The 14,067-nt window shown below is 34.5% G+C and overlaps 1 protein-coding gene across 3 annotated transcripts in view; it reads right to left on the bottom strand.

Moving 5' to 3' along the window:
* AGL (amylo-alpha-1, 6-glucosidase, 4-alpha-glucanotransferase) overlaps positions 1-14,067 on the bottom strand; it is an 81,114-nt gene that overhangs the window by 39,852 nt on the left and 27,195 nt on the right. For all 3 annotated transcript variants that reach the window (XM_045897114.3, XM_045897115.3, XM_045897113.3), the window contains exons 8-20: positions 11,977-12,103; positions 11,455-11,557; positions 11,260-11,357; positions 10,459-10,598; positions 8,788-8,975; positions 6,866-6,989; positions 5,911-6,074; positions 5,030-5,131; positions 4,766-4,921; positions 4,520-4,670; positions 1,363-1,487; positions 1,163-1,275; positions 918-1,052 (exon numbers count right to left, since the gene is read on the bottom strand). In XM_045897114.3, coding sequence (XP_045753070.1) covers positions 918-1,052; positions 1,163-1,275; positions 1,363-1,487; positions 4,520-4,670; positions 4,766-4,921; positions 5,030-5,131; positions 5,911-6,074; positions 6,866-6,989; positions 8,788-8,975; positions 10,459-10,598; positions 11,260-11,357; positions 11,455-11,557; positions 11,977-12,103 — 1,726 coding nt within the window. The remainder of the gene's footprint in view (positions 1-917; positions 1,053-1,162; positions 1,276-1,362; positions 1,488-4,519; positions 4,671-4,765; positions 4,922-5,029; positions 5,132-5,910; positions 6,075-6,865; positions 6,990-8,787; positions 8,976-10,458; positions 10,599-11,259; positions 11,358-11,454; positions 11,558-11,976; positions 12,104-14,067) is intronic.

Below are 14,067 nucleotides of genomic sequence, written 5' to 3' on the forward strand. Positions count from 1 at the left end.
CCAAGATAATCTGAGTAGGTCTGAGGATGAATATGCATTTTTTTTTTAAAGATTTTTTATTTATTTATTTGAGAGAGAGAGAATGAGAGAGAGAGCACATGAGAGGGGGGAGGGTCAGAGGGAGAAGCAGACTCCCTGCTGAGCAGGGAGCCCGATGCGGGACTCGATCCAGGGACTCCAGGATCATGACCTGAGCCGAAGGCAGTCGCTTAACCAACTGAGCCACCCAGGCGCCCGGATATGCATTTTATAAGCATTCCACAGAAACATAAAACTGCTTCATCACAGGTATTTTTAGAATGCAAATATTTTTCTAATAGTTTGAGTTAAGAATTAATATCCTTATGAGAAAAGCTCTTATAAAAACAAAAAATTGAACACAATCAAAAAATGGGTCAGTAAAAAATGATATTTCACTGAATTAATATATAGCCAATGAACAAAACCAAAAAATTTAGCTTAGGGGCACCTGGCTGGCTCAGTGCAAAGAACATGTGACTCTTGACCTCAAGAGTCATGAGTTTAGGCCCCACATTGGGTGTGGAGCCTACTTCAAAAAAATAAATATTTAAAAAATTGATGTGGAAGGAATATAGTGTATGCAACTTAGTCTCGGATAGTTCATAAAAATTGTGTGCATGTGTGTGTGTATACAGATGTATGTGTGTGTTTGCCTGTATCTATAGCTACATATAGAGAGTGCAAGAGTGTGAGAGAGTGCACATGCAAGCACACATACAAATGATAAAGCAATAGGACAAAATGTTAACAACAGATGATGCTGATATGACTATTGATCCTTGGACCACCATCTGAGTAGCAAGGATACAGAGGAAACTTAAAACTGCTTAAATCAGGCTTGTGGTAACTTATCAGTTATTAAAGTGGCAAATCTCCATAAACTAAGGCATACTTACAAAGCAAAAGGAATTTTTAATATAGGATCTGAGTTGTCAACAGCAAGGCTCCCAGATTTAAAGTGAGGACTGAACTGTGTCAGATGATTTCGAAGAATTCCAACACTGACTTGTGCATGTGGATCAAGACTAACTCTGAAAATGTTAATTAAAAAATGGTTACTTTATAGGAATGATTTATTCAAAATTAACAGAATATGTAATCTATTTTACAAGCAAAGTCAACAGTTTGAACTCCAACATACCTGAATATAATAACACTTCCTGGAGACAAGTTTTCAAATTCTATTTCTTGAATATACTCATTGGGTCCTTTTGTGGCAACTCCAGCTTGTTTAACAATTTTACTTTCACTAAGCTTGAAAAAAATTGTATAAAACCATTCAATCAATAATTCTAATGTCCGTAAGATGTTAAACAGTAGTAAGATGAGAGTCCCAAATACCTGAATATGTTCTCTAATTTCTACTGTGATATTTGGCATTCCATTGATTGAATTCTCATCCTTCTGATAAGGTTTTGTATTTCTCTCAACAGTTCTAGCTTCAAGAACTACTTCTTCAATTTTGCCTAGGAATACATAAAAATATTAACCAAATTTCACATTAAACCATCTGAAATTAGGAATTGCTAATTCAACCTAATTAATTAATTAAACTTAAAGTTGAATATGAAGTATCAGTATGAGTAGATGATTCTACCCAAGATGCATTTTTCACGCAAATGCTTTTGTTAAAATCATAAATTAACAAACATCTATTTGAAAAAGATCTTATCAAGTAATAATGGCTTAGCTCTTAGGAACAATATACATATAACCTTCCTAATTTTAAGCAGAGAGAAAATAAATCCCTTGAAAGACTTACAAAAAAAATGAAAAATTTCAGAAATACAAAAAGTAGGGAAAAATTTAAAAAAGCCAGATCCTATTTCCTAGCTAAGGAAAACATTACAAATGTGTACCCTTTCTTCAGAGGTAACCATTACCTGCAGTTTGGTGTTCATAGATCCTGTGCATTTTTACTACATATGTCTGTTTCTCAAAACAACATATATTATTTTCCGTATTTCCAAGTTTTATTAAAGTGGATTCAAATTATATATATATAATTTCTGCAACTTGCTTTCTATTAAACAACACTGTATTTTTTAGATTTGTTCACACTGCTACATAAGCTGCAACTTATTTGTTTCAAATGCCAAATAGTATTCCATTGTGTGAATATACCAGATATATTCTTGTGCCTGTCTTCTAATGGAACATATGAGAGTTTCTCAGAGATACACCTAGAGGCAGAATTGCTGAGTCAAAGGATATATAAAACTTGAATTTTATTATTTAAGTTATTTACAAAGCCATTAATCTGACAATAAGTAACAGTACCTTTTGATCCAGAAATTCTACTCCTTGAAATAATTACTAAGAAATTGTTCAAAAGAAAAGAATTATTCCTAGTGTATATTCACTGTTAAACATACTAAATAATATATATATATTTTTTAAAAATTTTATTTATTTATTTGACAGAGAGATAGAGAGAGAGAGCACAAGTAGGCAGAGTGGCAAGCGGAGGGAGAGGGAGAAGTAGGCTACCTGCGGAGCAGGGAGCCTGATGCGGGGCTCAATCCCAGGACCCTGGGATCATGACCTGAGCTGAAAGCAGACGCTTAACGACTGAGCCACCTAGGCGCCCCAAACATACTAAAGAATATTAAAGATGGAATACTAACATAATAAAATATGAAATATTTAACATAATGAAAACCACAATTTTGTGACAAAATGGAAATGTTTTAATAATGACCAATGACCAAAACAAAACCTGAGATATATTGTTCACACTGATTGCAACCATGTGAAATTGTGTATGTACATTAGCAACAATCAGACAAGATTACTGACTATACACTTGCAAGCAGTTAAAAATAACTAATAAACATTTAACCTTAAAACTATTCAAGTTGATAATCTTTAAAAACTGGAGTAATACATATTTAATAACTAGTAACCAACATAGAATATGATGATTTTTATGGGAATCTTCATCCCCTCAATTAATTGCCAGACTTGGACAGTTGCTATATGCACAGGAGAATGTTTTGCTATAATATATATAACAATAAGGAAGGAAATAAAATACACAAATCTAGAAAAAAAATCTAGCAATAATAAGGATATGATTTAGGGACGTGTTTTTATTTATTTATTTTATTTTATTTTATTTTTATTTTTTTATTTTTTTTAAAGATTTTATTTATTTATTTGACAGAGAGAGTCACAGCGAGAGAGGGAACACAAGCAGGGGGAGAGCAGAGGGAGAAGCAGGCTCCCCGTGGAGCAGGGAGCCCGACATGGGGCTCGATCCCAGGACCCTGGGATCATGACCTAAGCTGAAGGCAGACGCTTAACGACTGAGCCACCCAGGCGCCCCTATTTATTTATTTTAAAGATTTTATTTCTTTATTTGGGAGAGAGACAGAGATAATGAAAGAAAGCATGAGCGGAGAGAAGAGGGAGAAGCAGGCTCCCCACTGAGCAGGGAGCCTGAGACAGGGCTCAATCCCAGGACCATGGGAAATTAATTTGGGGTAACTTACATTTTTTTTTTTTAAAGATTTTATTTATTCATTCATGAGAGACAGAGAGAGAGAGGGGCAGAGGGAGAAGCAGGCTCCCAAGGAGCAGGGAGCCCGATGCGGGACTCGATCCCAGGACCCTGAGATCATGACCTGAGCCGAGGGCAGACGCTTAACCATCTGAGCCACCCAAGCGCCCGGGGTAACTTACATTTTTACTACTTGGAACAATTCCTGTTATGGAAATATTCTCAAATATTAACATTTTTTGAGTGGTAAAGTAGTTTTATTTTCCTCTTAATTCATTCCCTATTTTCTACTTTGCATAAAACAAACATGTATTTCTTTTATATCCAGGAAATATATATGTATATTCATGTGTTTATATGTGTATACACATGTATATTTGCAGTGTGTCTAAGTGTGGATTTGTGTATGTGCATGTACATACATACCCATATATAAACCAAAGTGGAAAACAGTGTAATATTTAAGGCTTTTCATAATCCCTTCTCAATTACCTTCCTAGCCTTCTGTCACTCCACTATTTCAACCAAATAGATATTTTCACTGGTCCCCAAATAGTCTTACTAACACCTATTAATATGAATTTTTTTTTTTTTTTACATCTTTCAAGAACTAAAGTTCCACCTCCCTTGAGAAGCCTTTTCTAAATACTCAGTAATTTCTCTCTTTTGTGAACATATAGCAATTATAGTGTCTCCACAGCTCTTCTTTGACAATTATAAAAACACATCTCGGAGTGCCTGGTTGAGTGTCTGCCTTTGGCTCAGGTCGTGATCACAGTCTTAATTTCTTTCTTTCTTCCTTTTCTTCCTTTCTTTAAAGTAAGCTCTACACCCAACATGGGGCTTGAACTCATAACTCTGAGATCAAGAGTCACATGCTCTACCAACTGAGTCAGCCATGTGCCCCAAGTAGTGCAAAATTTCGAATTCTTTTTCTCAACCACAGCCACACTTGCACTGTGTTATAATCACAATAACATTTTTAAGTTGCATTACCAGGGATGCACATTTGAGGCACTTCCTTGCTGTAAAATGAAGTCTTAGGATTCCTGAAAGCAGTTCTAGACACAGACACAACAGACTGATGAATGCTGGGTGAATGTCTTGTTACTGCCACTATGTCTTCATCAACCTGATCCACATACACCTGGGAAAGAGAAAGAGAAAACACGTTAGCGCTCAAACTGGAAAGACTTACTTGAAATTGAACCTTAAGAAACTTACAAAAATTTAGTTTCTTGCCTGAATGAAACCCTTGGCCCCAAGTTCTTGATGAAGTTTATTGATAGCACATCTGGCTGCAATAATTCCACTTTGGAAATTAACTTCACCTGTATTTGATGGAGATGCTCCAGGATTCCACTTAGTATAAAACCGTTCTTCAGAAACCACTGAAATCTGAACAAAGTGAATGTATACATTTTAATTATAATAAGAACTTTTAGTAAAAATGCTCAAAGTCGTTGGCCATGTGGATTTAAAAAAAAAAACAACACAAAGACATACCTGATGAGGCACTAATTCATCATAGCCTTTAGTACTTCCACTAGCACAACATGCCATAGAAACAATCGTGGTACTTGGGAGAGCATCATATTCTGACCTATGCTAGAAAACAATAAAAAACCCCCAAGGTTTATTTTCTTTCAAATGCAAAGTGCCATCCTATGGCATAATGAAGTAAAAGGATAGTTACATAGTTACACACTATAAGACATTAATTGGCTTTATTTTATTATTTTTTGACATTAATTTGCTTTAAAACAAAACATTCAAAAACTTTGTACCATAAACTTATAAATCTAAGACGTGATTTTGAAGTATGTGGATATTGCCACTAAATATCAGATCAAAACATTATTTATTTTTTCCTTTTCCAAGTATTTATTTATTTATTTATTAAAATATTTTATTTATTTTTTTGACAGAGAGAGAGAGCACAAGTCGGGGAGCAGCAGCAGAAGGAGAGGGAGAAGCAGGCTCCCGCATCGAGCTCCGGGGCTTGATCCCAGGACCCTGGGATCATGACCTGAGCTGAAGGCAGACGCTTAAGGACTGAGCCACCCAGGCGCCCCCCAAGTTTTTATTTAAATTCCAGTCAGTTAACATAGAGTGTAATATTAGTTTTGGGTGTAGAACTGAGTGATTCATCACTTACATACCACACCCAGTGCTCACCAACAAGTGCCCTCTTTAATCCCCATCCCCCATTTAGCCCATCCCCCACCCACCTCCCTCCATCAACGCTTAGTTTGTTCTCTTTAGTTGAGTCTGTTTTATTGTGTGCCTCTCTCTTTTTCCCCACTATGTTCATCTGTTATGTTTCTTAAATTCCACATATGAGTTTAGCAAAACAAGTAAATACAAGAAACAGATTAGATGCTTACCACAATAGGACACTCATTATCGTGGGTAGTATCCATAAACAGGGCATGTGCAATGGCCGGCATTAACGGCCTCAAACAGGGCTGAACAAAGGATCCAACAGGTTCTCCTCCATATCTATAAACCAATCTGCCCTCTTCATGGCTATTATATGCACTCATTGCCTCTGCAAAGCATTACAGAATATTTTAACAATCTTCCTTATAATTGTTCAAGGTTAGGTTTCTTATCAAGACTAAATTTCCAAAAAAAGACCACAAAAATATTATCAAAAATAAAACTGCTTTAAACATTTAAACAAATGTCTATTAGTTTCAGTGACACAAACTCTTCTCTATAAATTTTTTTTTTTTTTTAAGATTTTATTTATTTGCGAGAGAGAGAATGAGAGACAGAGAGCATGAGAGGGAGGAGGGTCAGAGGGAGAAGCAGACTCCCCGCCGAGCAGGGAGCCCGATGTGGGACTCGATCCCGGGACTCCAGGATCATGACCTGAGCCAAAGGCAGTCGCTTAACCGACTGAGCCACCCAGGCGCCCCAAACTCTTCTCTATAATTGGCCAGAGAAATGGCTCATGTAGGTAAAAGGGAACATATGTTGTTTATTAGGATGTTGGTTATATAAGATCTATGGAAAAAAATCTAAGACTATATCATCTATCCAAGTAAAAGATGAAAACCAGATTTGTATATTTTCATAAACAAAAAAATGCTTTGTTCATGAGTCATCAATTCATCCTACTGGTCTTTCAATTTAAAATGAGATATTTTACCCCAAAGTGGAAATTTTTCCTGATAAAAACAGACTGAGTTAGAGAAAAGTTTGTGTAGAGTACTTAAAAGAACATTAACTATGTTGAAAATTATTAAACTTTGTATGTAATGCTATTAAATGCCTTTTAATCTACTTAAACAAAAACTAAAGTTTTAGATGGGAAATACACTTCAGCAAGCCTACCTCTTATTAGGGAACTAATGCCCAGTCTAGTAACAAAGATATTGTCCAGGTCTTCACTTCCTGTGAACAGTTCAGCTACTACATACAAATTGGGTTGCAGCTTCCTAGCAGCATCCAACATGTACTGCAAAAAGCACAGTCACAAATGTAACACAAAGAGAAAAGCAAGTGGGGGGAAGGAAAGGAGACAAGACTAGGCATGGATTTGACATAGGAAAATGTCATAGAACAAGACAAAATGGAAATCCAAGAAGAATTTCCAAATAAATTTAATTGTGCATATGTAAGAAAACATAAAACACACCAATACATAGGAAACGAGAATTTATAAAGAGATTAAAACAGTTAAAAAGGAAGATTAGATTTTGCAAAGATAAAAAGACAGAAAGAGGAAAAAAAGGAAGAAGAAAAATGTTAGTGTCACATTAAAAAATGTAAACCATAACACTGTGATTCTGCTAGGCTTTCACCCTATTTTATGTGGGTTTGTTTTTAAAACCTCTAACCAGACTAATAATTTGCAGGTTTTGACTAGGCCATTATTGGTAAATTCCCTGCTGGTGAATCATTTAGCTATTGCAAAGATTAGGTCTGACTAACTATACTAAAGCCAGCTTTTCCTACAAATGGCAATCAATTCTTTTTTTTTTTTTAAAGATTTTATTTATTTATTTGAGAGAGAGAATGAGAGACAGCACAAGAGGGGAGAGGGTCAGAGGGAGAAGCAGACACCCCGCTGAGCAGGGAGCCCGATGCGGGACTCGATCCCGGGACTCCAGGATCATGACCTGAGCCGAAGGCAGTCGCTTAACCAACTGAGCCACCCAGGCGCCCGTGGCAATCAATTCTTAATCAGAAATCAAATTGGTTCTGATTTTTTTAACATAATGTTTCCACAAAGGTTAATAAAAGAATTGAAATTCTATCAGCTAACAAGTAGGGTCCTAGAAGATTTTGTAACTTAAAATCAAGCAAATTGAGTTTTAATTTTGTTTTGCCAAAATGTTATAATAATCTTAGAATTATATATATATTTTGCTGTTGCTAAGAGCACAATAAGGAAAAACCTCTGCTAGTTTTTGGAGCTAAAAAATGTTCTACCACCTTAACTAATGTTCACTAAATTCTTCCATATCAAGTCAATTTTTCATCATAGGACTTGAAACATATTCATTATAATACTGCCTTAATATAACAAATAGATATTTTCCAGATAAGTTTACATTCCCAAAGAACACTAAGTTGTCACTAGGAAGCTATCAAAGATCTTATAAATAGGATGAAAATTGTGTTTACAAAGTGGTGTTAGAAGATAACGCTATAAATGTTGGCACTGCCCCAGTTTCTGTAAAAAGCCCAAAGAGGGATAAACCGCCTTTATGTTTACACTTACATTTTTATAAAAATCAATAAAAATGGAATCAATGAGGCTAAAATAAGCTTCAATATACTGTAATGTTAGTGCTTAAATAATATCATATGTAACAAGCGACTTCAGTGTCTATTATATTAAAACCAACCAACCAGAAAATAACAAGACTAAGATAGATATTGGCATATTATTAAAATATTAATATTAACCCTTTACAAGTTAGTAAGAAAATATTAGTAATATTTTAATAATATGCATGGCAATATGGTTATGTATATATTATCAGAGACAATATGATCTATTTCCCTAAACTGAAATAAAAATATTAACTCGTTAAACATTTTATAGCCCAGTATTCCATAACAACCGCATCAAAAAGATTTTGTTAGAATTGGGAAGTTATGCCAAAGTGTTAAATACTACCTACCACCAAATCAATGCTGGTGTCTAACTAGCAAGAGGAAACACATACTTGCGTATTTTACTTACGGAAAGCAAGGAAAGAATACTACATTTCTTTGCTTAATGTAGATGAATTGTTTTTCTGTACCTCGGCTACATGAAGAGGTGTTGAGTGGCAGTTATCAAGACGCACTCCCTGGAAATAAGTTGCAGCTATTTCAGTGTATTTTTTCATGTGTGCCCAGAGAAAAGGACAGTCTTCTGGTTTATTCCCATAGCGTAATTTAACGCTGTCTCCCCAGCAAATAAGTTCTCTCCTTAGATAAACTTCTGAGCCTGTTAAGAAAGGAGCTTGCTTTCAACGGTTCAAGAAATAACATGAAAACATTTACTTCAAGGAAACGTTGTTTTTAAATCACATTGACTATTTCTACCACAAACCATATACTGGTTAAAATTATGTCTAAAATGGTATGGGTATCTAAATCTATAAAGCTTAAAAAATTAATATTAATTTATATCTCATATCTATTTTGCTAAAATTCAACCTAGAGTCTCTCCTAAAAATGTGTACTTAGCGTAAAAAAAAATCAAGTTCCGGGCACCTGGGTGGCTCAGCTGGTTAAGCGACTGCCTTCGGCTCAGGTCATGATCCTGGAGTCCCTGGATCGAGTCCCGCATCGGGCTCCCTGCTTGGCAGGGAGTCTGCTTCTCCCTCTGACCCTCCTCCCTCTTATGCTCTCTGTCTCTCATTCTCTCTGTCTCAAATAAATAAATAAAATCTTTAAAAAAAAAAAAAAATCAAGTTCCTTCTTTTAAAGGAAATCAGTTATAGTAATATCACAGGCCCTTTGAAGACAGCATTCTACCAAAAACATTTCTTCTTTAAAGATTTAATTTATTTATTTATTTGAGAGAGAGAGAGAGAGAGATAGAAAGCATGAGCAGGAGAGGCAGAGGGAGAGGGAGAAAGAGAATCTCAAGCAGACTCCCTGCTGAGTGTGGAGCCTGATGTGGGGCTCAATCCCACAACCATGAGATCATGACCCAAGCCAAAAATCAAGAGTTGGATACCTAACCAACTGAGCCACCGAGATGCCCCTCTGTCTAAAACATTTAAAGCTGTGTTTCCACCTTGTTACTCATTTTGGCACTAGTTACATTAAATCTATAGCATATAGTAGAATGCCTTTTTTCATTTAGAATGACTAGAAAGGAAAAGGCAGAGATACTTAAACCCAAAGTACATTCTTAAAAAAAAAAAAAAAGGAGATTTTTGAATTAAATTTAAAGTCATTCAAAAAGACTTCTAAATGCTGAAAAACATATTGATGGGTCCCCAGCAAAATTCTTTCTGGCAAAGAAATAGCTGTAGAAAAATAAAATGCTAGGAGTGAGGGGGAACCTAAAATTAGTTTCTAGTGTAACTGCTATTCAAATACCTTAATACCCCTCTGGCTAATGAATGAAAATATCTCTTATGGCAATATAATTGTAATAGCAGTGGTTTTAAATGTATTTTAAAAATGCAACAGATTAAATTTTTAACCATAAAAAATCTTATGCAGAACCATAATACAAAATAGATAAAAGCCATTCTAGTTGAACATACAAGGACTAGGAGGGGAAAGGAAAAGATGAATCCCATCCTTTTTGTCCAACCCTTCTCTTCTCTCTTGAACTGTATGCGCCTCTGTGATAAAATAGTTTAAGAACTATTAGCTTAGTGGGGAAAAAAGTCAACGAAACAGTTTATATTTTGAGCTTGCTGTAAACTTTTCTTTCCCTATCCACAGAGAAGTTAACAAAAATGATGTACCAGGTTCAGCAAAGTTTCGAAGGGGATCATCTCCCATTACCCATCCATTATGCGCCATCAGAAAACAAGCTTTATTTGGGTTATGAATCATAGATTCTTCTGCGGAGAGGGTCATTTCTTCAAATGGGAACGTAAAATATCTATGGAGATACAATTAAGTATTAAATCCATATAGAGAGATTCTTTGGAGAGAATTTAAATTAGTACTATTAAAATTAAACCTCCTCCCTCATAAAGAGAATAAAGATTAGTTTTACACTACAGGAAATAAACTTTGTTATAGGTCGAAAATCTCCAGAAGACTTTCTGAGTAAATCTACTAAGATTTGAGAAATGGAAAGTCAGCATTATAGCATTATCTGATTAACATTTTAAATAATAAATTTAAAAATCTCATAAAATTACTAAGAAAATCACTGAAGTATTGATGTTACTTTGCAAAAAGCTTTTACTACACTTCAGTTGCCTAATCTGTGCTGCACATTACCTACAAGATGAGGAGCTAAATGCTGGCTCAATTCGATTAACTTTGGAATTTACTAGTAAGTATGTAGTCCTCCAGAAACATTAATGTAATCATTGTAAATTGATTCATATTGATGATAGCTTCTTTAAGGACTGGCCTAACAAAATTAATTAATATTAACCCTAGTTACCAAATCAAAACTTCTATTTCAATTAAAAAATGTACTGAAGTCACATATTGAAGGAAAACACTCAGATTAATTCAAAAAGTTAAATGCAATTTTCAATTTTTAACCTTTAATGAGAAGAAATGAGAAGAAAACAGAAATGGAATACCTGGTAACTAAAGGATGTTTTCTAGTGACAGGTCCTAATTTAGGGCCGTGGCCAGCCAGACGTTCATAAGACACATTTCCCAAAAGGCAATTAACTGCCTGGAACACATTAAATTATATATATATTAAATTATATATGTCAGTGAAAGCAACAACATTAAGACTCAAAGAAAAACAGTTCAAAAGTAGGTGAAACCTGTTCCTGATGATAGTTCATGAGTTGATGCTTCTCTGAATTTAACTCCTCAATTCTCTTACGGAACCAATTACAGCATTCATCAATTGCAGCTGGGCCCTTGCTAGAGCAAAGAGAACAATACACACTGAATATTTAATGGTTTTAAAATTCTATATTTAAAAATTTTCTAACAAGAAGAGAACAATACACACTGAATATTTAATGGTTTTAAAATTCTATATTTAAAAATTTTCTAACAAGGGTCATAGAAACTTTATTTATTTATTTATTTGAAACTTTAAACATATTCATCAGGATCTTAATTAATGGCTGAGGACATTTTTCAACTGTAAAAAATTTTATATACAAATATAGGACCATGGTCCACCACACAGAAAAAAGAGGAAAACATCATTCATTTGAACTAGTAGAATTATGGTGAATTACTTTATTTGATTTTCTTTTCAGGATTTTAATACTAGCCATAAAGGTTTGTAAGTAATATTATCCTTTATTTCATAGGAAAAATACATAACATACTCATGTGGTATGAAAGTTGCTAGTGCAATGTTCATGTCTACAGTACAGCCAAGCCTTCTGTATTCAGGATCCTGAATAATCTTAAGGTGTTCCTTTGGATCAGGCTTGGTTGTTATTTTCCTATTTTCTGAAAGAAAGAAAGATGATATCTTAAGTGCAAATATCCACAAGGAGATTATAACTGTTACTGATAACCAAATTTTTAGTTTACAATTTTTTCACAGAAAAATAAAACAAATGTTTTTTTACAAGCATCCTTCCTACCTGCCTCCCATCTTCCTGCACACCACCTAACACACACACACACAGAAAGAGAGGGAGAGACAGACTGGAAAGAAGAAGAACATTACAGAATAAAAACACAGGGATTCTTATCAGTTCAACCCCTGCCCCACTTCTCTGCCTTAGTTAGCATTCTCTTACTACAATTTTTAGGGCATTAAGATGTTGGTGGTACAATTTTCCTTCTAGGTGTTACCAAATACACTAATATTAGGAGTACTTTTTCTTCAAACATCGCTTTCTATTCAAAAGTAAGTCTTATTAACAAATTGACTTTCTTTGCATTCTCTGAAACACAAAAGCTTGTTTTTATACTTTTTTCCTTTTTACCAAGAAGTATATTCCTTATATAATAATAAAAAATGAAAAAGTAAATAAATGTTTTGTGGAAAGAATTTTCATCCCTTTTCTGGAACTCATTCCTAATAAATTAGGTGTTGTGCAGACTGCCTCCACTGGGCTTGATTTTATTAATTTTTTATTTATTACTCTTTTTTAAATTTAAAATCAATTAATTGACATATAGTGTATTATTAGTTTCACAGGTAGAGTTTAGTGATTCATCAGTTGCATATAACGTCCAGTGCTTATTACATCAAGTACGCTCCTTAATTGGGCTTGCTTTTATATTAACTAATTAATATCTGGCTTATTCTAAAGAGACCTTGGAGTGGCTTATAAAAGCACAAACAAAATAAGATAAAATATAAACAGATTCTTAAAATTTAGTTTCTGAGGTTCATTTGGAAGAGTAAATATATTAAACCGCCAAGGGGGCATCTGAGTTGCTCAGTGGGTTATGTGTGTCTGCCTTTAGCACAGGTCATGATCCCAGGGTCCTGGGACTGAGCCCTGCATTGGGCTCCCTGCTCTGTAGGGAGTCTGCTTCTCCCTCTCCTTCTGCTCCTCCATCTGCTCATTCTCTCAAATAAATAAAATCGTTAAAAAAAAAAAAAGAAGAAAAAAAAAACCTGCCAGGAAGTGTTTGAAAAAAAGAAAAGCTTATACAATTAGTGTAAATGATAAAACAGTCTTTAGTATTGATAGAATGAATAAAAGATTACTGGAATAGTATACATAACAAATCCACATACATTTAGTATATGACTACACTATGACGTCTTAATGGTGTACAACAAATCAGTATAAAAGGATGGATTATCAACTCAATACCATTTTTTGATTAAAAATAAATACTTTATATAACACACAAAAATAAATCCTAGGTGTATTGAGCATTTATTTATTTATTTATTTTTAAAGATTTATTTATTTGAGAGAGAGAGAGAGTGTGTGTGTGTGATGTAGGGAGGGGCAGACGGAAAGGGAGAGAGAGAATCCCAAGCAGACTCCCTGCTGAGCATGGAGCCTGATATGGGGCTCGATCCCATGACCCTGAGATTATGACCTGAGTCAAAATCAAGAGTCAGATGCTTAATTGACTGAGCTATGTGCCCCTTGAACATTTGTAAAATGTAAAAATCAAGAGTCAGATGCTTAATTGACTGAGCTATGTGCCCCTTGAACATTTGTAAAATGTAAAAAATAAATAAGATTATTAGAAGAAAACAGATTTTTTTTTAAGAAAACAATGTTGATGGAAGGTTTTTTCTAAGCATGATGTGAAATTGGAAGCCATAAAAACTGACAAATTTGACTACACTGAAAAAAAAAATACCATAATCAAGAGTTAAGAGATCAATAGCATACTAAGAGGACATATTTGAGGCCAGTATAATAAGGAATCAGCAATATTAATAAGTCAATGTGAAAAAGTCAAACAGCCCAATAGAAAAAATAGGGAAAGAA

The sequence above is a fragment of the Mirounga angustirostris genome, unplaced genomic scaffold, assembly GCF_029215605.1.
Source record: "Mirounga angustirostris isolate CCGP_5_RB_7025 unplaced genomic scaffold, mMirAng1.0.hap1 SCAF_4, whole genome shotgun sequence".
Classification (NCBI taxonomy): Eukaryota; Metazoa; Chordata; class Mammalia; order Carnivora; family Phocidae; genus Mirounga; species Mirounga angustirostris.